Below are 26,810 nucleotides of genomic sequence, written 5' to 3' on the forward strand. Positions count from 1 at the left end.
ATATATATATATATATATATATATATATATATATATATATATATATATATATATATATATATATATATATATATATATATATACATATATATACAATAAGACCATTTAGCTTTGATACAAAGTGGTCACAATCCTTACATCCATTTGATATGAAGTTTGATGGTTTAGATGTGTTACAAAGTTCGAGAAAATTTCTTTTGAAGTTTGAGCTTGGTGATTATTCAAAGGCAAAGTAAAAATTCATGATTGAAAAAAAACATTTACTAGTGGAGAATAACATCATCCATATGGGTGTGACATCACCCACATCAATCATATCATTTCTAATGACAAAAAAAAAACTTTGCTTAAAAAAAATTTGTACTACACAGCAAGGGTAATTAGTGTCAAAAAATATTAAATATATTAATTGTTTGAGTACATGGTGTTTAAAACATGGATTTCTAATATGTTACATATGGCAAACTCCACCATTTGGATTGCTAAATGACTAGGATACTAAAAATCAGGAAAATCAAAAGGGGAAAGTTTACATAAGATTGCAACTTTAAAATGTAGAGTCACATATGCACCTCAAAAATCTATCGGAAATATTATTTTAATGTTGAAAAAACCCTCTAATCGACCATCTCGACATCGAGTTGTATGAATATGGAAAAAATAATAATTTTGAGTCTCGAAAGTAGTGCATTTTGCAACACATTATCTAGACTGTACATTTTCAAGATTTTCATATGTTTATAGATCTACATGATTTTAATTATTTTTGGATTTTAAAATTTTAAAGTGCGCCTTAATTGAATTGTTTAAGGTTGCAACCTTATAGAAACCGCACGCAAATCAAAATCAAGGAAATAAGACCTTACTTTTACATGATTTCATTTCCACTCCAAAACATGCTTTTTTGAATTTCTAAGGGCCATGAAGTCTCCCTCGACGTATGAAATTTTTAGAGAGAGAAAGTACCTAAACTTTTTAAAGTGAGAAACTATCTTAAATTTTAGAGAGAGAAACTATATCAAATTTTAGCTTTTAGAGAGAGAAAGTATGTTAAAATTTTAGAGAGAAAACGTATCAAAATATTTTAGAGAGATAAACTATCTCAAAATTTTAGAAAGAAACTATCTCAAATTTTAAGTTTTAGAGAGAAACTATCATATTTTAGAGAGAGAAAATATACGAAAATTTTTAGAGAGAGAAACTATAACAAAATACTAGAGATAAACTATTTCAAAATTCTTAGAGAAAGAAATAATCTCAATTTTTATTTTTTAGAGAGAAACTATCATATTTTAAAGAAACTACACGAAAATTTTTAGAGAGTCAAATTTTTAGAGAGAGAAACTATTTCAAAATTTTTAGAGTATGAAACAATCTGAAATTTTATTTTTTAGAGAGAGAAACTATATCAACTTTAAGAGAGAGTACCTAAAAATTTTTAGAGATAGAAACCATATCAACATTTTTATATAGAGAAACTAAAGCAAATATTATGTTTTAGAGAGAGAAAGTATTCTCAAATCTGTAGAGAGACAAAAGTATTCCTAAAATTTTAGAGAAAAACCATCATAAATTTTAGAAAGAGAAATTACCAAAAAAAACTTAGAGAGAAATATCTCAAAATTTTTTAGAGAGAGAAACTATTTCAAATTTTGAGTTTAGAGAAAAACTATCTCAAATTTTGAATTTTAGAGAGAGAAAATATATTAAAATTTTAAAGATAGAAATTATATCTCATTTTAGAGAAAAAGCTACCGAAAAGATTTTAGAGAGAAAAACTATCTCAAAATTTTTAGAGAGAGAAATTATCGTAAAATTTATGTTTTAGAGAGAGAGTATCTTAAAATTTTATAGAGAGAAACTATATCAATTTTTAGATAGAAAAAGTACATGAATTTTTAGAGAGATAAACTACCTCAAAAAAAATTGAGAGAGAAACTATCTCAAATTTTAAGTTTTAGAGAGAGAAAGTATATCAAATTTTAAGCTTTAGAGAGAGAAAGCATGTCAAATTTTGGAGAGACACTATATTAAATTTTAAAGAGAGAAATCATCTCAAAATTTTAGAGAGAAAACTATCTCAAACTTGGAGTTTTAGAGAGAGAAAGCAACTTAAAATTTAAAAGAGCAACTATATCAAATTTTAAAGAGAGAAAGTAAATAAATTTTTTTAGAAAAATAAATTATCTCAAAATTTTTAGAGAGAAATTATCTCAAATTTTAACTTTTAAATAGAGAAAGTATCTTAAAATTTGAAAAAAAAAGTATATCATATTTTAAATAGAGAAACTACTTAAAAATGTTTAGGGAGAGAAACTATCTCAAAATTATTAAAGAGGGGAACTATCTCAAGTTTTAAGCTTTAGAGATAGACTATCTTAAATTTTTAGAAAGAGAAGCTATATTAAATTTTAGAGAGCGAGAGAACCTAAAAATTTTAGAGAGAGAAACTATCTCAAATTTTTTAGAGAAACAAATTCACATTTTAAGTTCTCTATATAAAGTATATTAAATTTTTGAGAGGGAAACCATATCAAATTTTAGAGACAAAAACTACCTCAAAATTTTTATAGAGAGAAAAACTATCTCAAAACTATCTCAAATTTTGAGTTTTTGAGAGAGAAAGTAAATTAAAATTTTAGAGAGGGAAATTGTACAAAGTTTTGTTACCAAACAATAGACGTGGTAGTGCTTTTCAAGGAATCCATGAATTTTGTATAGTACATCCAAACAATAGATTTGAGGAGTCAAGGAAAAAAAACCTTGATATTGAAAATCCATAGATTTTCTTAGATTTCAAATAATATATATATATATATGGAAAAAGTTTATGTAAGGTTGCATTCTTAAAATGTAGATTATATATGCACCTTGAAAATTCGTCGGAAAAGGTTGTTTTAATGTTGAAAAACATTCTAATTGATCATCTCGACATCGAGATGTATCAAAATGAGAAAAAAAAAAAAAAAAAAGAATTTGAAATTGAGATGCACCTTGCAACACATTATCTAGACCGTCCATTTTAAATATTTTTATATGTTTATAGATCTACTTGATTTTAATCATTTTTAAAGTTTCAAATTTTATAATTAGAGATGAAAATAGATTTTAAGATAATTCTAATAATATTTTACACCAAAATTACATTTTATGATAAAATTTGAAGTGTACCTTAATTGGATTGTTTAAGGTTGCAACCTTATAGAAACCATACCCATAAAAATAATAAGTTTTTCTAGAAAATTTATAGAGAGTCTTGGAGGGACCACATGCATATGTGATGCATGAAATGTGTTATTTTAAAGAAATATTCTTTTTCCTAGTGAGAATCCTAGAGTAAGAAAAACGAAATCCAAGAGACCCGCTAAATTCCCACATAAAGAGGAGAAGGAAGAACACATTAAGAAATATAAGCGAAAAACCCTAAAATCTTACATACCCTAGAGCGAGAAACTCGATTTCTGACCAAACCCATTGTGAAAGCCTTGAAACCTCCGCTTCAATCTCAAAACCTCTTGTTTCACAAAACTCAGGGACTGATTGAATCTCAGGATCCTACTCAATCGCTATACTTTCTTCATCATCTGTCATATTCATCCTCTATATCGTTTCTTAAAGAAAATGAAGCACCAACTTCATTCTTTCGAAGAGGCCGAGATTATTAAACCCTTCTCTCCACTTCTGCAAAGCTTTCACTATGAAAAATCCATCTTTTCCACTTCCCCAAACCTTTCACTATGGAAAACCCATCGTTTCCAAATTTCAAAAGATTAAAACCTTGTAGAGAGAGAAACCACAACGTCATTTACTGCATTTATCAAAAGATTAAAACCTTGTAGAGAAAGAAACCACAGCCTCATTGACTGCATTTATCGCTAACCCTTAGAGAGAGAAACCAAAAATATCATATATCAAATCCCGCCACAACATCCTATCCCATAACTTTTGGTCTCTAAAAATCAATAAAATGGAGGACTGCTGCTCACTTTGGATCAGTGGAAGTATGCAGAGCTCCATACATCTCTCTCTCCTGCTCCCTTATGCACCAAAGATTGCAATTCTCTCTCTTTCTCTCACTAAAAGACCAGAGTACAACTTAAATAATGGCATAGCACTTCTTACCTGCTCTCGTTCTGTATCTTTCTCTCCCGTAAAGTGTGGATATTTAAGCCAACACGACATAGCTGGGACACTAGACTGCTTCACCCTAAACCCTAAAACTGACGATAGGTCACTGCCAACCACGTACTCAATTTCCTTGCAAAATTAGGTCTTCACTGTTGTACTAAAAAAATTCATCCCATCGTTGCAGGTATTAAAAAACTAAGAAACCCTAAAGTAGAAACCATTTCATTTTGGTTACAAAAGCTCCAAGGGGTGAAAATGGTACCCGACTTAGAGCTGGAAGTTGCCATTCCAGCTTGGCCTGTGGGCACATTATTTGCACTCGCCTTTCACCCATTGTTTTTTGCGATTTTTTTTTTTTTCAATAGAAAACAAACCCTATAGAACGAGTGAGCCAAAGAACAAGATAATATGTCAAATCATGAATAAGATTCGTTAATCCTCTGTTATGAATATTCAAATCACAGTCAAATCCACTGAGTACGATAAATCAATGCAAAGAACACGACAATGCGTCAACTCGTTGAATAAGAACCACAAAGCCTCCGTTAATGAAATCCCAGCCAAATCCATTAAGCAAGATAGGGATGGAGCGCATTTGTACAATATGCGGTCCTGACGTATAAAGCACCCGTTTTAAACATATATGCAAGCCAACTCGAAAACAATTGTAACTAATTGTTCAGATATTTTTTTCATAGAATTATTTTTTTCAATTTTTAAAATCTAATTATTTTTTCATATTTGCGAACATCATGTTAGAAGATTAAAAAAGGTATATAATGCGATCATTTACTTTTGGTACAAGATAGTAGCAATTAATCTTGACCATTGGATGTAAAATTAAGTGGCTGTATTTATTTCATTGATCAAGCCTAAAATTCAAAGAAATATACTCGAATTTTGTTATACATCCAAGCTATCAGATTTTATATTGGACCGTTGTAAGTAATCATGATCACTCTATAATAAAAAAATAAATGATCTTATTGTATAAAATCCATGATGATTATATATTAAAATAAAATTTAAAATAGAATTTTATTTTAAAAATAAATTTATTAATGACCGGCTTGGAAGCATGCCAACCGCATCGTGGGATAAATGGTAAACGATAAATCAGTGCATAAAACAAGACACTATGTCAACTCATGAATAGGGACCCCGAAGCCTCTGTCATGAACGTTGAAATGCCAGTCACATCGACTCAGTACGATAAAAGCCATATGAAACGTGTCAAACTTCTTTTATGTATATAAACTATCAACTATAGAAAATTTAACGAATTATTATTCATAGAGAAACGTGTCAAACTTCTTTTAAAAAGAAGAAGAGACAGGAGGAATACCTAAAGGAAAAAGTTTATATGGAGCTGCAGCTCTAAACAATCAAATTAGAGCTCACCTCAAAATTTTTACTAAAAGATGTTGTTTTGATGCTCAAATATCGGCAACTTAATCATCTTGAGATCAAGTTGCATGGACATGAGAAAATAAATTAATTCTAAGTATTATAATTAGTGCATTTTGTAATGCATTTTTGGACCATCAATTTTTAAGATTTTAAAAATCTGCTTGACCTGCACTAATTTTGTATGCATTAAATTTTATAATTAAAAATGAAAATATATTTTAAGGTTATCACAAAGTACTGAAACCACATTTCTCAACGCTATTTGAATGTGCATTTTACTTGATTGTTTAGAGCCTCGGCCCTATACAAACCACACCCATACCTAAAAGATAAAAATATAAAAAATAAATGGAAAATTATTTCATGCAAGCGGGACCGCATTCCTACAATATGTTGTCCCAAGGTATAAAACATCAATCTTAAAGATGGATGCAAATAGGTGGTCAATCTAAAAACAATTGAAACTAATGGTCCAAATTTTTTCTTAATGGGAATGGTTTCTATAAGGTTACAACCTTAAAAATCCAATTAATGCGTACGTCTAAATTTTGTCATAACATGTAATTTCGGTATAAAATATTCTTAGGATAATCTAAAAATCTATTTTCATATCTAATTATAAAGTTTTATACTCCAAAAATGTTTAAAATCAAGTAGATAGGTAAACATATGAAAATCTTGAAAGTGGATGGTTTAGATAACGTGTTGCAAGATGCACTATTTTTTAGACTTAAAATCTTGTTTTTTTCATATTCATACATCTTGATGTCTAGATGATTAATTAGAGAGTTTTTTAATATTAAATAACCTTTTCCGATAGACTTTTGGGGTGTATCATTAATTCTACATTTTAGGGTTGCAACCTTATATAAACTTTTTCCTTTCTTAATGGAATTATTATTTCTTATTTTTAAAATTTATTTAATTGTTTATATTCATGACCTCCATGTTAGAGATTATGTGCCTTTAAAAATTCTCATTTTTACGAGGTGACTCATATTCAATTAAGTTTTGGAGGATGGTTCCACTTTTCAATTTATGCCTATAGCATAATGGTAGAGCCTTTAGCCAGTTATTGAAAATGAAAGGTTCTCTACCTTAGGGTCCTAAGACCACTTATTCCTCATAATCAAGGTTCGACAGCCGAAGGTACTTGGGCCTTTGTCAAGGCTAGAAAGTAGGTGAAGTCACAAAAAAGCAAAAAAGAGACTAGAACAAAAAAATATGTAACAAATAATTAAACATTAAAAAAGGCAAGAAATAATATAAATCATTAGAAGACTAGAACAAAAAAAATCTATGATTATTGAGAAATTTGATCATTCTTTAAACTTTTTAAACCAATTGAAAAAAAAAAAATTCCTAAACACAATGAGTCATGACCACCCCGTCTCGCCTATCATAGCCAAGGCTGATTTTTTGATGCCCTGCAAGATCGGCACCCCAACTCGCCTGTAACAGCCAAGTCCGATTGGACATAGCTGAGTCTAGAAATAATACTGAAATACTGAAAACAGATAAGGGGGGTCTAATTAGTAAGCACAAGCAGTCGTGACAGTAAATTCATCCAACAAGTATAGAACAATGGGTGTGTAGGCACAGTACACCAAATATCCCCCAGTAGAGGCGAGGGCGTTACTCTAGGGCCCCCTTATAAACTCCAAGTCCCGACAAACATAATGCGTTTGACGAGCTCTGACAGAATTGGTGGATTTGTCAAAAACTCGAAGTCTCTAACGACTAACCCGTTTAGATCCTACCTAAAAAAATCTTATTCTTTTAGAATGTATTTCTTGTGAAAAGTATTTTCTATAAAATACATTTTTGCTACATGGATCTATAATATTTCATGGCATTTCTTTTTTTGGTTTTTTTTAATATTTTTATTATATTATTCATTATAATATCATTTTTTTCATAAACTTTAACATAGTTTCTCTCCCTAAAATTTTTTAGATAAATTTGTCTTTAAAATTTTCCGTATAGTTTCTCTCTTTCAAATTTGATATAATTTCCCTTTAAGAATTTTCAGGTTTTTTTTTATAAAACTTAAAATTTGAGATAGTTTATCTATCTAAAATTAAGGTAGTTTCTCTCTTTAATCTATCTAAAATTAAGGTAGTTTCTCTCTTTAATCTATCTAAAATTAAGGTAGTTTCTCTCTTTAATCTATCTAAAATTAAGGTAGTTTCTCTCTTTAATCTATCTAAAATTAAGGTAGTTTCTCTCTTTAATCTATCTAAAATTAAGGTAGTTTCTCTCTTTAACAATATCAAGTAATTTCTCTCTCTAAAAATTGATAAACTTATGTCTCTAAAAATTAAGATGCTTCCCTCTCTAAAATATAATTTATGAAATAGTTTCTTTCTTTAAAATTTTTGAGATAGTCTCTCTCTCTCAAAATATGTTAGGCAGTTTTTGTCTCTAAATTTTGATATAGTTTCTCTACATAAAATTTTAAGATACTCTCTCTAAAATTTTAAAATACTCATCCTTTATAAAACTTAAAATTTGAGATAGTTTCTCTCTCTAAAAATTTTGAAATATTTTCTCTCTAAAAATTTTCAGTACTTTCCCTCTCTAAAACTTAAATTTTGAGATAGTTTCTCTCTCTAAATTTGATATAGTTATATGATATTTTCTCTCTCTAAAACTTAAAATTTGAGATTGTTTCTCTCTAATGTCTTTTAGATTGTTTCTCTCTCTAAGACTTAAAATTTGATATAGTTTATCTCTTAAAAATTTTGGAGATACTTTCGCTCTCTAAATATTTTTAGGTACTTTCTCTAAAATTTAAAATTTGAGATAGTTTCTCTCTCTAAACCTTTTGAGAGATAGTTTCTTCTTTTAAATCTTAAATTTGAGATATTTTCTCTCTCTAAAAATTTTGACATATTTTCTCCCTCTAAAACTTAAAATGTGAGATTGTTTCTTTTTTAAAAAAATTTGAGATAGTTTCTCTCTTTAAAATGTTCATGTATTTTGTCTCTCTATAACATAAAATTTAAAATAGTTTTTGTTTAAAAATTAGACAGACTCTCTTTCTAAACCTTAACATTTGAGATTGCTTCTCTCTCTAAACTTTTTGAGATAGTTTCTCTCTTTAAAACTTAAAATTTGAGATACCAAATATATTGAGATATCTTCTCTATTTAAAACTTGAAGTTTGAGATAGTTTCTCTCTCTAAAATTTAGAGATAGTTTCGTTCTTTGAAAATTTTTAAGTACTCTGTATAAAACTTAAAATTTGAGATAGATTCTCTCTCTAGGAATATTCTAGTACTTTCTCTTTTTAAAACTTAAAATTTCAGATAGTTTCTCTCTTTAAAAATTTTGAGATAGTTTCTCTTTAAAAATTTTATAGTGCTTTCTCTCTAAAACTAAAAATTTGAGATAGTTTCTCTCTCTAAAAATTGAGATACTTTCCCTTTCTAAAATAATTTTGGTTTCTCTCTCTAAAATTTGACAAATTTTTTCTCACTAAAATTTCAATATATTTTATCTCTCTAAATTTTAAATTTGAAATAGTTTCTCTATAAATTTTTTGAGATAGTCTATCTCTAAAAAATTTTAGGTAGTTTCTCTCTATAAAATCAGATATAGTTTCATAGAAATTTTAACATAATTTAAATATTGGGATAGTTTTTTCTCTAATTCGTGGGGGTGTTTTGGTTGAATTAATTGTATTTTATATGTGGGTGCCTCTATAGCAGAAAATCTGGTTGGAAATTAATTTATGAGCGTAAAGGCAAGGGTACATATTTGCTTATTTTTGGCTTGAAATGAGAAAACTAATTTGTATCGGAAATATTTTTTTGTCTCAAAATTTCAATCCATGCGCAAAAAATGTGCTATCTCCATAGAAAAACATTTTTGGAAATGTATTTTTAGGCATCCAAATGGCCCCTGAGTAGACTGTAGGGCCAATGTTATTTCACCCAAGTTACTATGGTAACCTGGTTGAGTACATATCTAGTATTCCCTGCTCAAGTAGTAGCTGGGGTTCCAAGTTCAATGGAGTGTAGAGCTCGAGTGACTCGAGTTCGCTGGAGTTTGCCATGACATCATGGTAGTGCATAGCGATAGAAAATAACTAACATGGAAGGAGGAGAATCATCTTGGATTGTTAGGATTTTAATAGCCGTTTTAGATGTGAAAAGTGGAATACTAAAAGTTGGATCTCACTAGGAGCATGTACTTCAGCTAGAAACAAAATAAGTTAGAGTACGAGTCATAATACGAGAAACAAAGTATAAAACCTACACACCACAAGAGCACAAAGGTTTACGTAGTTCCCTTAAGAGGGCTACATCTATAGACATGGCAAATTGAAATCCTATATACCAATCAAGTTACATCATTGAGATATAGAATTACCTCTTTGACCCTCGACAAAACCCAGTCGAGCAAACTCTTTTAGACCGGCTCTCCAGACCAGAACTATCGCCGATCTCTAATCTCTATTCGAGTAAACCCTTTTAGACCGACTCTCCCGACTGACACCACCACCGTTCTCTCATCTTTATTCTAAAGCTAAACCATACTGTCAAGAAAGACACCCATCTCTATTCCACAATTGTCAAAGAAGAGAACCTTGAGAGTAATGTCTAGGAAGAGAACCTTGACAGAAACTAGGAATTTTTTTAACTAAAACTTAAACTGCTATCAAGGAAGAGACCTTGAAAGAGAACCTTGAAAGCAATGTCTAGGAAGAGAACTCAACCAATAATTTCACTAAGTTCTCTCTTCCCTCTAAGAGGAGGCCTTGCCTCTTATGCACTTCTCTCTAAGGGGAGGCCTTCCCTCTCATGCACTTCTCTCTCTAAGGGGAGGCTTGGCCCTGCCTCTCGTGCACTTCTCTCTAAAGGCCCTAAGGGGAGGCCCTCTCTCTGTTCTCTAAGTTTTCTCTAAGGGAAAGTTTTGCCTCTCATGCACTTCTCTCTCTAATGGGAGACCTGCTTTACCTCATGTACTTCTCTTTAAGGGGAAGCGGCTTGCCTTGCCTGTCATGCACTTCTCTCTAAAGGGAAGCATTACGTCTCATGCACAGGAGGCCCTGCTTCTCTCTCTACAGGAAGCCATATGCCGCATTTCTCATATCATAACCCAAATAGTGCATACCTATTCTTTCCTCTTTCATCATATATATATATATATATATATATATATATTAAATAAGAAACTTCTCATAGATGTTACATACATCACAAAAACCAAGAGATATATTATAAGGTCCTAATCTTTTTGGATTTCTATTTCTTTAAAAAAACTTATCAATGTCAATCCAAATCCTACATAATATGGGATTTCCTTATGTGCGTTGTTTTGGATATCATCATATCCAACATAAACAACATTCTTATGGTAACAAACTCGCATACAACGCCAAAAATAATCTAACCACCAAAACTTGCCATGCTAAGTTAAAGAGTTGTGTCAAAGGGTGGCTCCCAGTCCAGGGAGAGCAATAAGGACTGACCTCACTAGATTGAGAATTCGTTCTTCAGATAAGACCCTCACAACTAATATAAGTTGGTTGAAATAAGGTTTTACGTTGTAGAGTGACAATGGAATCAATGAACGAGCTATGGTTTTTGTGCATATATAGCCTGAGGTTTGTATAAAGTGCCTGCCTTATATTTTACAAGTAAGGCGCAACCATAAATTTTGCCAGAAAATATAATTCCAGTGAGACACCTTGCAATGACTTGAAAATCCACGATCAAGGCTAACCAAAAAATTTGAAATTTTAAAAGGTGCAAATCGAGTAGATCTATAAACACTTAAAAATCTTAAAAATAGATGGTTCATATAATTTGTCACAAAAAAATTACTTTTAGGATTTAAAATTCTATTATTCATTTATATCCATACGTCTCGAATTTAAGATAATCAATTGGAATTTTTTAACTCCGAATGTACCCTTTTCTATGGGATTTTTGATATACACTTTTATATATATATATATATATATATATATATATATATATATATATATATATATATATATATATATATATATATATATATATATATATATATATATATATATATATATATATAATGTTTTAGAGAAAAATACAGGATTATTTAATGGTTTCAAATATGCAAGAGAAAATTAGAATAGATCTTGGGAACGAAAACCCACCATGGGCATTTTTGTCTTGTCAAAAAATGAAAATTAGAATAGGATTTGAGATTGCCAAAAGACAAAAAGGATACATATTCTAAAGTGAAGTTGATGGAAACATGAAGTGTGAGAGCCGAGTTGGCGGCTGATAAAGAAAATGGGCAAAAGAGCATACAAAATTGTAGAGAAGGTTCAGATAAAATTCTTAATTTTTTTTTCGCTTGAAGAGAGAGAGGACATGGTACTATAAAAGAGAAAAAGATGTAGTGCACGTACAATTCTGGAATTTATGCATGATTATTGACGTTGGAGCAGTGTTTGCAAAATCCAACCAGAGCGGTGGGCCTGAAAACGGTTTAATCGGCCTAATCGGTAAACCGGCCGATTCATATGCTCTAATCGGGAAAGTCCTGTGCGGTCAAAAAAGTGCTAAAAAAAAAAAAAAATCTCTTCAACCTGCTCATGGCTAGATCGATCGGTTTCAGGTCAAACTAAAATATGAAAAGCATATAAAGAAGGAAAAAGTTTATATAAGGTTGGAACCTTAAAATGTAGAACTATGGATGCAACTCAAAAATCCATTGAAAAATATTGTTTTAATGTTAAAAAACCCTCTAATTGATCATCTTGAAATTGAGATGTATGACTATGAAGAAAAAATGGGTTTTGAGTTCCATAAATAGTGCATCTTACAACACATTATCTAGACCGTCAATTTTCAAGTTTTTCGTATGTTTATAGATCTACTTGATTTTAACTATTTTTTGAGTTTAAAATTTTATAATTAGGTATGAAAGTAGATTTTGAGATAATCCTATGAACATTTTACATCAAAATTACATGTTATGATAAAATTTGAAAGTGCACCTTGGATTGTTTAAGGTTGCAACCTTATGGAAACCACACCCTATAAAGAATGATTAAAACAAAAGACATTCAAATGAAGTTGAAAATAAATGAAAAAAATGGATGTTAACCCATTTTATATTTTCTAAGAGCTATTTTTAAAATTTTTTTAAAAAGATGGGAAAATATAAAAATGAGTATTAATGACCAAAACAAATTTTAATCTTTACCATAATGTAAAGAATATTTAAAAATGCATTAGAAATCAAATTTCTTATTTTTGAGAATTTACATACATTTTTTTGAAATTGTTTTTTAAAATACTGGTTGATCACCCTAACCGCTCAAAACCGGAACCGGCCACTAGTTCCGATCTAACCGGGCAATTAACAGTTAGATCGGGAGATTTTTCGAAGAATGGGTTGGAGATGATTCCATGTCTCAGCGCTTTCATAATATATTTGGTCCAATACATAAAGTGTAAATGAATTTTTTCTGAAAGGACCTTTGGGTGTAAAGAATTAGTTGAGCCGAGCTAGGACGAGTATGATCTCGGCTCTCGGGTGTAGGAGATCAGGTTGAGGTTCATCTGAGCAGTTTGAATCACTCAGTTAAGTTTAGCATGACGAAGGAAACCTAAAATCTTGAGCACACCTCTTTTAAAAGAACAAACCCCTACAAAGCTGATTGAAACAAGCTCTTCCGATGTGAAAAGCAAAATTTAAATTCCTTTCCTCAAATTTATGCAAATTCTTTAAAATACTAACACAATTTAAAAAGCTGAATTTATTTTATGAGTGTATATGCAAATAAGCCACATTTATTAGGACTCTACTGTATGAAGAAAATTTACTTATTTAAATCTCTATTTGAAGACTCTGCATAATCTATTTTTATATTATAAATGTAATATTTAAAATTTAGAGGATATGAAACATATCAGAATTCTTAATATTTACTTTAAGATGAAAAAATATAGTAAATTGTGGAATCTCTCTTTGTCCAGTGTGGAAAGAAACTTGATGATCAAGACTCTTGTTGGGAGAGAGAATCTTCATTTGTAAGAAGATTAAAAATTATATAAGGCCACAATTAAAATTGAACAAAATAAAAATATATAGTTTCTTTCACGCAAGAAAATCTTGAATCTACTCATTGTTTTACATAAACAAAATTTCAAAATTGTCAAACTAATTGGAGTTGCAAAATATTTTTAGTTGACTTCGACAATTGACTCATAGTTTGCTTATTATATAAGAAATACTGCCTTTAAGTCCTTTTAATTTGTCCTCTGGGTTACAGCAAGTCTAGCCTCTTCACTTTATGTTCTGCATAAACCATTCTCAACAACATCCCATAAATTTTGTAGTTAAAATTTTATTTTATTTTCATGCTTCAATACTCATAAAATACACCTTTGAAAACAAGAATGGATGGTTGAGAAGAATGACTACTATTTGTTTGCCATATAAAATAATGCTATAAAATCAATAGAGTGATATAGATTTCTACACATTTTGTCTTATTTTTATCTCTGCTCTAAAGGTCCTTAATCTTCACCTCTCCAAGCAAGAAATATTCACGCCAATATGCATGCTTTTACGGAACCTTTAACACTACTAGTGTTGTGTTGGGTTTTTTAAAGGGAAAATATCTCCTTACTTTTTATTTTTCACTTATATTTCTCATCAAACCTAAGGTTTGAAAATGTTACTTGTAGCATATAGTGTCTATCTTTTTTATCTTGCAACCCCCTGTACCTCTTTCACTGTAATTTTTTACCCACACAAATGCTAAAATGACACCTATCCCTCAAAGCACTATCTCTCTCAAATCACCGTCTCTCTCTCAACACTCTATCTCTCTTTCTAGTACCCAAAGTTGCCCCTTTTTACATTGTCTCTGTTTCCCCTCTCTCCATAAAAAGTAAACCACAAACTCTCTAAAAAATCCAAAGTTGCAGAGACCCTCTCTACATCGTCTCGCTCTCCTCTCTTTCACAAAAATTATCTAGCCTTTTTTGCAGCCTCAATATACCACAAACTCTCTTAAAAAAACCTACATATCTAATGCCCTATTGCCCTGTTGCAGCCCCAACCCACTGATCATTTGGAGGTCACTGTATCCAAATGATCACATAACCAGAGGCCTTTGTTTTGATTTCCTTTGATTTCCCATAGCTAGTGGCCTTTGCTTATCTTCTTGTTACAAAGAGTTCTTTTGTTAGCACACGATAGAAAAATTAGGGAGAATCATAGTGGAGAGAGAAAAAGAGAGAAATTATTAAGAGTAACAGTGGAGAGAAAAATTGGGGAAAGTCACGGTGAGAAAGAGAGAGGAATTAAGGAGTCACTCAAGGAGAAAAAAATAGCACATGAGAGAGAGAGAGGGATAATAAGGTGAGAGAAAGAGAAGGGGCTGGAAGAGTCTCATGGAAAGAGAGAGAGATAAATAAGGAGAATATTATGGGAAGAGAGAGAAATGATGTGGTTTACAAAGAATTGTCGTTAAACAAATTATTTGGGTTAAAAGAAAAGAAATAAAGTGGGGAAAATTAGTCTAAGGGGTTAGAAGATATAAAAGTTAAGGTATCTATGCTACAAGATATCTTTTGAAATCTTAGATCTATTGAGATGTAAAACCTAAAAATAACGAGTATAGAGATATTTTCCCTTTTTTTAAATACGTAAGTGCTACTAGAATGTGATACCACTCTCTTTTCTTTTGGATAAATTTTAATCAAACTCAAGCTTCGAGAGGGATAAGCATCAACTCAAAACATATGCAGCATTCCATTCACTGCATGCTAGGGATGGCAACGGGTCCGGTCCGGTCGGGTCTGAGGACCAGACCGAGACCTGAAAAATGATATGAGACCCGGACTCGGATCCGGACCCAAAAATAAAGTATGGGACCCGGATCTGGACTCAATCGGACCCGACCCAAATATTAAAATATCCATGTATTTAACTGTATTTAAATATATTTTATATATTGGGACCCAGACCAAAACAACATTCGGGTCCAAGATTTAGACCCAGACCCGACCCGTCGGGTCCAATTTTTAAACCCATACCTGGACCGTATTGGGTCTACACCTTGGGTCCATTGCATTCCCTACTTCATGCCTCTTAAATAGGCTTTACACAATGAACATTAGTTCACCCAACTACGTCCAAATAAAATAAAAAAATAAAACAAAATAAAAATTCTCTCAAACTTCTCTTTCATGCACTCCCACTGAGATTTCATTTGTTAATGAGGCAAAGAGGCCAGCAAGATATTTGTCACTTTTTTTTACCAAGGATATCGGTCCTATTTTAGTCTCAATAAAAAAAACAACAACATAAGAAGTAATGTAAAAAATATACTAAATAAATAAATCAATATTAAACTTAGTCGGATCTGTCCTTAAATCACACGAGGGACTTAAGGTTCTATATCAAATCCTATAAACCAAGTCATCCGGTAATAGGCAGCTTTGAGAGTCCTCTTTGGTGAATCTCATTCACCTTGCATCTCTCTCTTTCATCTTTCTCCGTCCTTTTTCTTATTATTCTTTATAGAGAACATATTTGATATGTAACTCTCTCATTCATGGTCTATAAGAGTTGAGATCCAACTATAATTTTTGCTTTAATTTCTTTAAGTGAAGTTAATTAGGATTAACAAGTTTCCACCAAACTGTTAATCTTATATAATGAGGTGAGCTAAATTTGTCATCAATCCATTAATGAGTCATATAATAGGATGTCATCCAAGCATTCCTACAATTTGATAAAAGATATTTAAAAATTAAATAAACTTTGTACATTTATAATATAAAAAAAACAATTCTAATAAGAAATCCAAACACACCACCAGGTTTTTCCGACACTAGGTTTTTTCCTTCAAATGCAACATCCTCTAAAATGGATCCAAGTATATATGACATTGCCTCATGTTAACCACAAGAGATTTTACATATACTATTGTACCATTATTGAAAAATAAATTCCAATGAAAAAAAAGCCTGACATATCACATTCCCAATATTCTACACCCTAGCATCTTAGCAACGGTGGCTCGGCTGACTAGTTTAGGTGCACCCCTACCATTTTGTATCTAAGGAACGTTTACCTTGAATTGCCTCCCAAAGATGATGCACCCCTATCATTATGTATCTATTTACGTCACAAAACACGAGTATCACCGACTAAAGTACCCCATAGCCATAACCATATTCTCAAGTTCTTCGTGACGTTTCAAGTCTCTTTCATGAAAACCAGGTATCTTAAAGAGCACTAATTAGAAGTTAGGGATATCCAATAGAGTTGAGAATGGTCCATTCCCAAGGCAGGAATCAGAAAATTCCAAGTAGCCAGCAGTTTGTTTTGCGATCCCACTGAGATTTTATGGGTTTCTCGAGGCAAAGATGCAAGCCAATACTTGTTATTTGTAAGGAATGGCAACGATTCCATGCCCTAGCCTTTCAGTAAGTGGGGTTCTTCTGGCTAGTTTAAGTACACTCTAATCATTTTGGATTTGACAATTTTTACATTGAATATTGTCCCAAGCATCATATAATAAAGTAAAAAGCCATAGTGTATCTGTATCTGGGGCTTTATATCTCCAAACTTGAAGAGTGTCGTCAGCAAAAGTACCTCATTAGCCAACCAGCGAGTCTTATGTTAACCTTCTCTTACAAAATGCCACTAGGATTTTATTTTTTCTGGTAGGTGCTCGCGACAGACTGGGCCTGCCCTGGCCCTGGCCCGACCCAACTCCCCTTAGGTCTTAGCCCAGTCTTAGTCCTAGCCCCCTCAGAGCCGTGACAGGCCAAAACAATAAAAAAGTAAAAAAAAAAAAATAAAAAAAAAAATGAGGATCAGGCCGGGCCGAACTCACTAGCCCATCCCCATTAGGCCCATGAGCCCCAATGGACTAGCTATGTCTGGACCTCGAACCACATTTTGTGGCTGCCCTAGTTTTTTTGGGCCAAGCCTAGCCACCCGGCCCATTGCCACCCTTAGTTTCTAGAGGCAAGGCTTACTTGTTAGAAGTCTAGCAATTCCGTATGCCTAATCATTTCGAGTTTGACGATGCTTGCATCGATCTCATCACAAGCATGATAACATTGTTTTTAAATGCGGCCGCATCGCTGCATATGTGACCCCATCATGTGGTATGTGCTGGGAGGTGCACCGCATATGCACCGAAACAACGTGATGGGAGTTTTAAATCCCCCAAAATGGTAAAAACAGTTACTTTCGTGGCTTTTTTTCTATCTAATCGATAAAAAAAAAAAAAAAAAAAAGAATGATGAAAATTCTTTTTTGAGAAAATCTTTAGATTTTGTCTTGTGGATTTTTGCTTGTTTATTAGAATTAGTTTGGGTGTTGATTTAAGGAAGTTTGGTCAAAGATTTGACAACATATTGAGGGTTTTAAGGGCCGAGAAGATACCGGTATTGTCTTTTAAGTTCTATTGTCTTCTATAAAGTTAGTTTCAAAATTCTAGTTTCTATTTTTTAAGGTATTCTATATCTTGAAGGGGATCGTGGATACAAAATCTCCGACAGCTGATGCTTTTGGAGTTAATGAATAAATTAACTACCTACTATCACAAAAATAATCTCCATATTATTTTCATGTATTAACCTATTTTTTGAGATTTTTTTTAAAAAAATTTATATTTATTGATCGCATCAAGGCCGCATCTGGACCGCATCGGGACAACATCCCGCATTTTAAAACAATGAAAAATAGAAAAAATAGCCATAAGGCTTGTTTGAATGTACTTATTATCATTGATAATTCAATGTTGTAATAAAACTAATTCCTCATAAAGTAATAATGAAATATCCATTAGTTGACAATCGTCATCATCTTAGTCTTATCCCGACTATTTGGGGTAGGATACCAAATTCTGTTATGTCATTCTTATCTATTAAAGGCCATGTCCTCAATCAGATTTCCTCTCACTACTTCCATCATTGTCCTTTTGAGCCTTCTCCTTGCACTTTTAGAGCCTTCGACTTGAACAAATTTGCCCCTCCTAACTAGTATTGTATTAGGTCTACATTGCACATGACTAGCCCAACTGAGTCTATTTTACCTCATCTTATCGCTTGTTGGAGCCCCTTAAGTTCCCTCCTATTTATTCATTTTGAATTCTATCATTTCTTGCCTTGTCACCCATTCATCTCAACATTCTTATCTCAACTACACTCATCCTATAGATATATTATTTCTTGACTGCTGGCGAGATGTAGCCAGAAATCACTAAACCGACAATGTAAGTTGGAATCACTCAATTCCAAAGAAAGACTCACTCAATTCCAAAGGAAGAATCATTCAACTCTAAAAGGCAGCAAGAATGCTTGTAAATATTTTCTTTTTCGTTCAAAATTCGCCTTCCTCCTTTACAACCATTGTACACCCCTTTCGTGAACTCGAAGCCTAAGTGTACATGCTTCCAAAGACCTCCTAATCAAGTCCCTATATATTGGAAGATCATCATCATTGTCAATTTTTTTTTCCCAACTAATTGAAATCTACTACACAAATCCTGGTTCACTTAGAAATATTTTTTTTCATTCAAACTTCGTTATCCTGCTTTATAGACATTTTATACCGATTTTCTAACTCAAAACCTAAGTCTACATGTTTCCAAAGATCCACTAATCAAATCCATGTACATTGGAAGACCAAACCTACTTTTGGACCTCTTAAAACATTTATTACATGCAAAACTAACCTACTACACATGCAAACGTATATTCCAATGTAAAAGGCATTAACTTTAATACACGATTCATATTTTCCATAGATACTATTTTTCAAAGCAAAATAAACTCATGCACATGTATCATGCAATAACCATGACCTAGGTAACAACCACGCAGATTAGACATCCACCTTGACACTGACTATGATCGTTGACCTAGTGCTATATCAACCATCCAATATTTCGTCCCACAAAACATGGTTGGTCTCACAACTGTCCTATACAACTTCCCCTCTTGTTTCATTGGTATGCAATGATCACATAAAACTCCAAATGCGCATCTCCACTTGACCCACCCAGCTTTAATTCTATGTGCAACACCATCCTTAATCTGTCAATTATCTTGGATTATCAACCCAAAATATCGAAAATAATCCTTTTGAGATGTTTCTGGGTTATCAATCCTAACTATTTTTTCTTTTCTATTCCTATTATTATTAAAAATTATATTCCATATTCTCTATCTTAATGTGGTTAACTTTAAACGCTTTAGATTCTAGCGCATCCCTCCAAAGTTCTTACTTTGTGTTTATGCCGCTTCTAGTCTCATCAATCAAAACTATGACATGTACCACGGTACCTCATCATGTAAAAATATCTATTATTTGAGAGTATTGAATAAAATTATTAAAAAAAACCTTATAGGCAGTTTACATATAAGTTTTACTTATAACCTCGCAAGAATCATGCATATATATTTGCTAGAAAAAAATACATATTAAATCTAATGCATAAAGGAAAAATGTCTCATGCGGGCTAGACCGCATGACTACATATGCGACCCAAAAAGTGTAAAGCATCCATCTTAAAGATGGATGGAAGTAGGCATTCCATCTAAAAACAATAGAAACTAACGGTTCAAATGTTTTCTTATTAAAATTATTATTTATAGTTTTTAAAATTTACTTAATTTTTCATATCCATGATCTCCATATTAGAGATTATATGTCCTTAAAAATTAAATCCAAAAATTTATCTCAAAAATAGATTTATTAACATGCCCATATTTTTATATATGCGGGCTTGATCGCATAGGAACTGGGTCCAAAAAAATTGATGAACATAAATATCTGCATTCATATGCTTTTAAATACACATGAAAATGCACTCTGAGGTTCTAGGAGCCCGTCTAGACTTTGGGTGCTAAACCGGCATTATCCGAAACAAAATACTCGCCAAAGATACCAGACAAGAGTAGGATATAGTACCCAGGAGAGGACGACGCCTACAGAACCGTTTAATTGCATAAAGAAACAACGACCATACCGTGAACAGAAAGCTGAGAAAAATTGGGAAGCAAATTACAGTAAAATGCCGTGCGGAAGAAAGGGCATATTTCTCCATGCCTTTCCTATACAATTCCCTCAAAAAAAAAAAAAAAAAAAAAACAAGTTTTTTTTTTTAAAGAAATGAAAATAGAATGTTGCTTACACACGTTGGTCATTGAGTTTACACAATGAACGTGCCTATACTGGCCCGGCAGCTCATTTTACTTTTCAAAAAAAATAAATTTTTTTTTTATGTATATGCATATTTATCTGTGATCCCTCTTTGAGCTTACACGGCGACCTGCGAGCCCAAACTAGTGCTTATTTATTAAATCGTGTTACGGAGGAGGTCTAAAGCGTTGTTGACAGAGGTTATTAAAAGTAGGTCAGAATCTTTAAACCTCGTATCTGTGTCCGACAACACTAGCTAGGATTTAGGACCCAGGAAGCCTAGAACCTCTCTCTCTTTCTCTCTCTCTCTCTCTCTCTCTCTCTCTGTAAGTCTCATCTCTTTAGGTCACATTTGGGACCGGGGACAGAAAGGAAGTCTCTAACCTCGGTATGAGCATCATCGTTGAATACTCAAGATAACGGTAGAGAGAGTCAGAAAAGGGCGGAGAGGGAGATGAAGATCATGGCTACAAATCAGGGAAGGAGCTTCCCAACATTGACTGTGTTTTTACACAGTCGAATGATAACACTAAACAAACGCATAAAATCAAGACAAGGGACAGGGAGGAAGACTGAAAGACATGGATTAATAGCAAGTTGAAAACGAGTAATGGAGCTTCTATGATTTCTTTTTTTTCTTTTTGGACACAAAATTTCTTGTTCACCATGCGCGTTTACCGAAATATAAGAGAAAGAGAAATATAGAAGATAGAAAGAAGATGAGGTATGCCAAAAAAAAAAGAGCAAGTGAGAGGAGTCTAGAGAGAGAGAGACGATGGCCGCCGAGCCGGTTGTCTAACATGAAAACCAGAAAAGCTTGGAGTGCATAAAATGAAAGACAAGAAAGCATGAGATTGTTTTAGGGTTTTCTTCAGAGTAGAGCCTAGGGTTTTGAGGAAGAAGTTGCACCGCAAAATTGTCCAGTAAAATCATAATCGGACTTAGCCTTAATGGTTTCACGATAGAGGGTGTTTACAGGGAGGATCGGAGGTCGTTTTAGTGAGAGATAGAGAAAGTGGGGCGTGGAAACAATATATTAAAGACGACGGGCCACGGTTTCCCAAGCAGCAGGCTTTAGGGAACAGATAGCCCCAAGCGTGTCGACACCCCATTGGCCACAAACTCTTTTCCAATAACCTCGCAAGAATCATCGTAACTTCAAATAAAATACATTATAAATACCAAAATAACGCACCATCGCCCCTCTCTCTAGCTACAGTTGACAGCACAAAGAAATCAAGCTTTTGCAGAACAGAAGACGTTGTAATTTATAGATCTAGCAGCAGGATTCGCTTAAGACTACAGCTTAAAAGGAAGGAGTAGAGAGGGAAGTGGTTTAGAGAGAGAGAGAGAGGAGGAGACATACCCGGCGCTTCCGAACTCGTAAAGCTTTCCGCGGCTGGAGAAGATGATCAGTCCGACCTCGGCATCGCAAAGCACAGAGAGCTCATACGCCTTCTTGAGCAAACCGTTCCTCCTCTTGGAGAAGGTCACTTGCCTGTTGATCTTGTTCTCGATTCGCTTCAGCTCCACCCTTCCTCTCCCCATTTTCTCACCCCCTCTCTCTCAGATCTCAACTCAAAAGGGGAAGAAGTAGAAGAAGAAGAAGAAGAAGAAGAAGGAGGAGGAGGAGAAGAAGAAGAAAGTAAGAAAGCAGTGAGATCCAAAGGTAAATTCGCTTGGCCCTCTTTTATAGGAAAGAAAGCACCCCGACTCAGATGATAATGCCTCACTCTACCAAAAATAGGGGCTCTCTGAAACGATGTTCAGATTAGAGGAGGGGGAGGGGTCCGAGGCCCAGGCCCAGGCCCAAGTCTTCTCTCGACTTACCCCAAATAATCGACTACCTCTCCACACTTCTTACCCCCTGCCGTTGCCGTTCTCAGCTCTCCCAAAAGGAAAGAGGTTTCTCTTTATAGAGAGTTTTTTAGAGAGAGAGAGTCTTGGAGGCAAAAGGGAGTGGTGCAGCCGAGGCTTTGTTTGGGTTGCGTTTGTTTTCTGGTGGGCACTGTTGCAGTGAATAAATGTGGGGTGGGACGTGCAGGCTACGTGTCGATCATCGTACGCACCCTATGCTTGTCAAATGATCCATCATACCCATCCCTTTCCCTCGTTTCCATTTCCGGCCGTCAGCGTTTTACCTTTTCCCTATTTATTCACTCTTTGCTGTTAAAAGAAAACTAGGGCGAAATTCCAAAAAAGAAAAAAAAAAAAAAACCTTTATTTTACTTAAACGAGTCAGGGGATTTCTTACGGACTAATGCTGATGTGGCATATATTCGGATTAGGAAAATTTTTACCTAAGGTAATGGGGACAGGGATAATGTCTAGGAAACGAATTCTGACATGCATTATAATAAGGCAATTGCACTAATCTTCATTGATATTTTATTTCCCAAAATCTCGAATCATTAGAGTTAACGAAGTACATATTTTATTGCCCAAAAAGTGCAAAAAAACACTCGTTTGGGCTTGTTATGCATATGATGTAGATGAGAGATTAGGTGCCCTAGGCGTTGGATTGGGAAAACTTGGGAGAGAGAAATTTGTAGAAATTAATTTCCTGTATTTGGAGTTATGGTGGGGATTATTCCCCCACTAGGAGTGCTGTTTTCGACGGCGTGCAGCGACGCAACTTTCTTTCTGTAGGGGTTGGACCAGTGGCCCCCACCTTGTTTGGGCTTGGTTCGCCAATGACGACGACTCGGGCGGTCATTGTGGCAAAATAAGGAAAATCAAACGTCCATGTCTTTGGGCAGCCTGCCATATATCTCTCGCTATAACTGGCATCTCTCTCTCTCTCTCTCGTCGTCCCGACCAGGCTTATCCCTATGCCTAGCACCCTCCTCCCCTACCTCCTCAATTCAAAGTGCAAAGCTTACAAGGAATGTAATGTTGGGAAGGTAATGCAAAAATTCACCTCCCATTTACCTATGATATTCTCCTCAATGCTAAAGGCTCTTTTCATCCTAAAAAATTTATGGAGGCACCAAAAGTTATTGTGTAGATAGAATAATGTAGACTTTTTTTTGTTGGTAGCTTTTTCCGAAAGAGATAGAGGAGGATACTTGGGTAAAAATAAAAATTTGGGTTTTAGCAAACCCTAGCTTCTTAGTGGTTTTTTTATTATTGGGCTGAATTTTATCGGGATTCTTTTGTGGTGACGGTGTTAGTTGATGGAGGTAAAGCAAGATGTCGATCGATAGTGTGACTGTGGTAGAAAATATAAATTTGAGTTTTTTTTACAATTGTATGATGTATTCTCTACTATACCCTAAAACTGGTAATTTTTCCATTAATAACGTATCATTTCCTTGTTGGTTACCTGTAGATGTAACCCCATTTTTAGTGAACCGCGTATATTGTGAATTGATGATGGTTTGATTGAGGTTTGTAGCGTATGATTATGCTATTGGAGTTCTTATTTTGCTTTCTCTTGATTTCTTTATCAATTTTACTACTCCATATTTGATTCATGGGTATATGGATTTCTTGAAATCGATTTATCGAGGGAACGGTTTCAAGGTGTTAGATTTATTGTAGTGGGGGCTTGACCGCAACGAGGGAGTAATCGAGATAACCTCGATTTCCAACAAGTTGGTATCATAGCCCAAAAGAAGTATGCAGCAATTTGGGGAAAATGACTACTTAAAAATTTGAAGTAGAGCATTTTGATGGAAGGAATCATTTTGAACTTTCGAAAATAAAAGTTCATGATTTATTGGTACAACAAAGTCTTTATAAAACCCTACAAGGAAAATCCAAGGAACCGAAATATATAAAGGATGATGGTTGGGAAAAATTGGATAGGAAGGCCCTCGCCACAATTTACTTGTATTTAGCAAATAAAAATACTATTTAACATAGTAGTAGAAAAACAGAAGCGGATTTAATGGCAAAGCTAGAAAGCTTGTACCAAACTAAATCCCTCACAAATCGAGTTTTCTTAAAACGAAAATTGTATTATTTGAGGATGGGAGATGGTATAAAAGTGTCGGAACACTTAAATAAATTCAACAACATAATTTGTGAACTCGAGAATATCGGGGTAAACATGGATGAGGATGAAAAGCCGGTGATATTACATTGTTTGTTACAAAAATCTTATGATAATCTTGTTGGTACCTTGAATTGTAACAATGAAGAATCCCTCAAGTTGGGTTCGGTTCGTAGTGCTCTACTTATCAATGAACTCTGAAAGAAGGTATTCATGGATAATTTAATGGGTTCAATAATGGATATACTTGTGGCAAGACGCTGGTTGGATGAACCGGTTGGTTCAACAAGAAATTTATTAAGTAGCTGATCAAAGTTGAGGGTGTTTTGTGATAAAAGAGGTAGCTGATATTGTGGCAAACTTGGTCACATAAAGAAAATTTGTTGGCAAGGGAAAATGTCAAATTCATTAAAGGGTCCATTTCTGGAATGGAAGGGAACGGTAAAGCCAAGAATGAAGCCCACCAAGTTGAGGAATCAACATCCAGTTATATTAAAAATGAAGTGTTGATAGTGGATGTAATTCCATGAACTATCAAAGTTGGAAACTTGATAGTGGAGCATATTATGTGCCTGTATAGATCGCGGTTTGATGCATATAAACTATGCGAGTGTCGTTTGGCATCAATGATAAATACTTCAATGAGTAAGATGATTGGAATAGGCACGATTTGAATAAAAATGTATGATGGGATGGTTTGAACTCTTAATAATGTGCGACATGTGTTGGATTTAAAGAAGATATTAATTTCACTTTCTTCTCTTGATATGGAAGGCGACAAATTTACCAGGCAAGGTGGAGTGCTCAAAGTTTCAAAAGGGGTTTTAGTTATAATGAAGGAAGTCCAAGAAGAAAACTTATATAAATTATTAGGGAGCACAATTATAAATAAACAAGTAAATTTGGTTGTAGAGAAAAATGAAGCTCAAAAGGCGGTACATGATTTGCCGGTACAAGATTTGGCAATGGAAGATTTTGGTAGTACAAAGCAAGACCTTGATAATAATATTTGGCAAGATGGAGAAATTGAAGATCTTTCACAAGGGGATGTGAAGCCAAAAACCCCACATAAATTTCCTTTGGGCTAATTTCGAAAATTTGGTGAAGGAAGGGCAGATGCGGTTAGAGTGTTGCATGCTACTCTGATATTGATTTGATTATTATCATGATTTCTATAAAATATGTCATTTTACTTATTTATCGCTATTTTGATTGGTTTGGGTTTAGCCTAGGAAGAAAATATTGGAATGCAATGGAAACTTCAAAATTTGAGAAGTATGGGCAAGTATTATCAAAATTTCAAGCATATGCAAGGCTTTGTAGGAACAACTTATACAAAGGATCTCAAGGATATGAGGTTAAGCATTGGTTGTGCGTTTAGGCTTGGAAAGTAAATCAGCCACCATATTAGCTTCATGATAAATGTAGGTAAGGGACCAAATACGAATATTGAGCTTATATATACAGTTAGCAGCAATAATACTTAGTGCCCATGGAGCTTTGTAGTATATGGTTGTGTTATTAGAGTTCTTATTTTACTTTCTCTTGATTTCATCATATTTTTATCAAGTTTACTGTACCATATTTGATTCTTGGATAGATGGATTTTTTGGAATTAATGTATCCCTACAAGGGGGGATCAAGATAGCCTCAGTTCCCAACATGTAAGACGCCCTCATTCAATTGTCCAAAATCATGCCTTTTTCTGCCTCTCTCTCTCTCTCTCTTCTAATTGCAAAGCATAAGAGGAATATGATATATGTAATCCACCTACCAACGGGTATTAGCGGACTCCTCAATTCACCAAATATTTGTTTGGCTAAGATACCATGGCTCCTTCCTATATATATATATATATATATATATATATATATATATATTGAGAACATATATTACATGTCCATCTTCTCTAAACAATTTTTTTAACAACTATCTATTTACTACAAATTTTCCCCTTCGAGTTTTATTATATGCAGTGTTCAAGAAAACACTGATCCAAATTAGAATCTCACCATCTAAATCGGTTTCCAGGGGAGCTGGGTTGTTTCCATCAGCATATCGAGAGCTGGCCGATTCTCAATAGGAACTGGCT

General features: G+C 33.5%; 1 protein-coding gene across 1 annotated transcript in view; it reads right to left on the bottom strand.

Annotated features, from left to right (window-relative positions):
* AGL6 (AGAMOUS-like 6) overlaps positions 1-22,269 on the bottom strand; it is a 58,899-nt gene extending 36,630 nt beyond the window's left edge. Inside the window, exon 1 of the mRNA NM_001305833.1 lies at positions 22,088-22,269. Coding sequence (NP_001292762.1) covers positions 22,088-22,269 — 182 coding nt within the window. The remainder of the gene's footprint in view (positions 1-22,087) is intronic.
* Positions 22,270-26,810: the final 4,541 nt, after the last annotated feature.

The sequence above is a fragment of the Amborella trichopoda genome, chromosome 9 (genome assembly GCF_054954075.1).
Source record: "Amborella trichopoda isolate Santa Cruz 75 chromosome 9, AtrichopodaSantaCruz75HAP2 v2.0, whole genome shotgun sequence".
Lineage (NCBI taxonomy): Eukaryota > Viridiplantae > Streptophyta > Magnoliopsida > Amborellales > Amborellaceae > Amborella > Amborella trichopoda.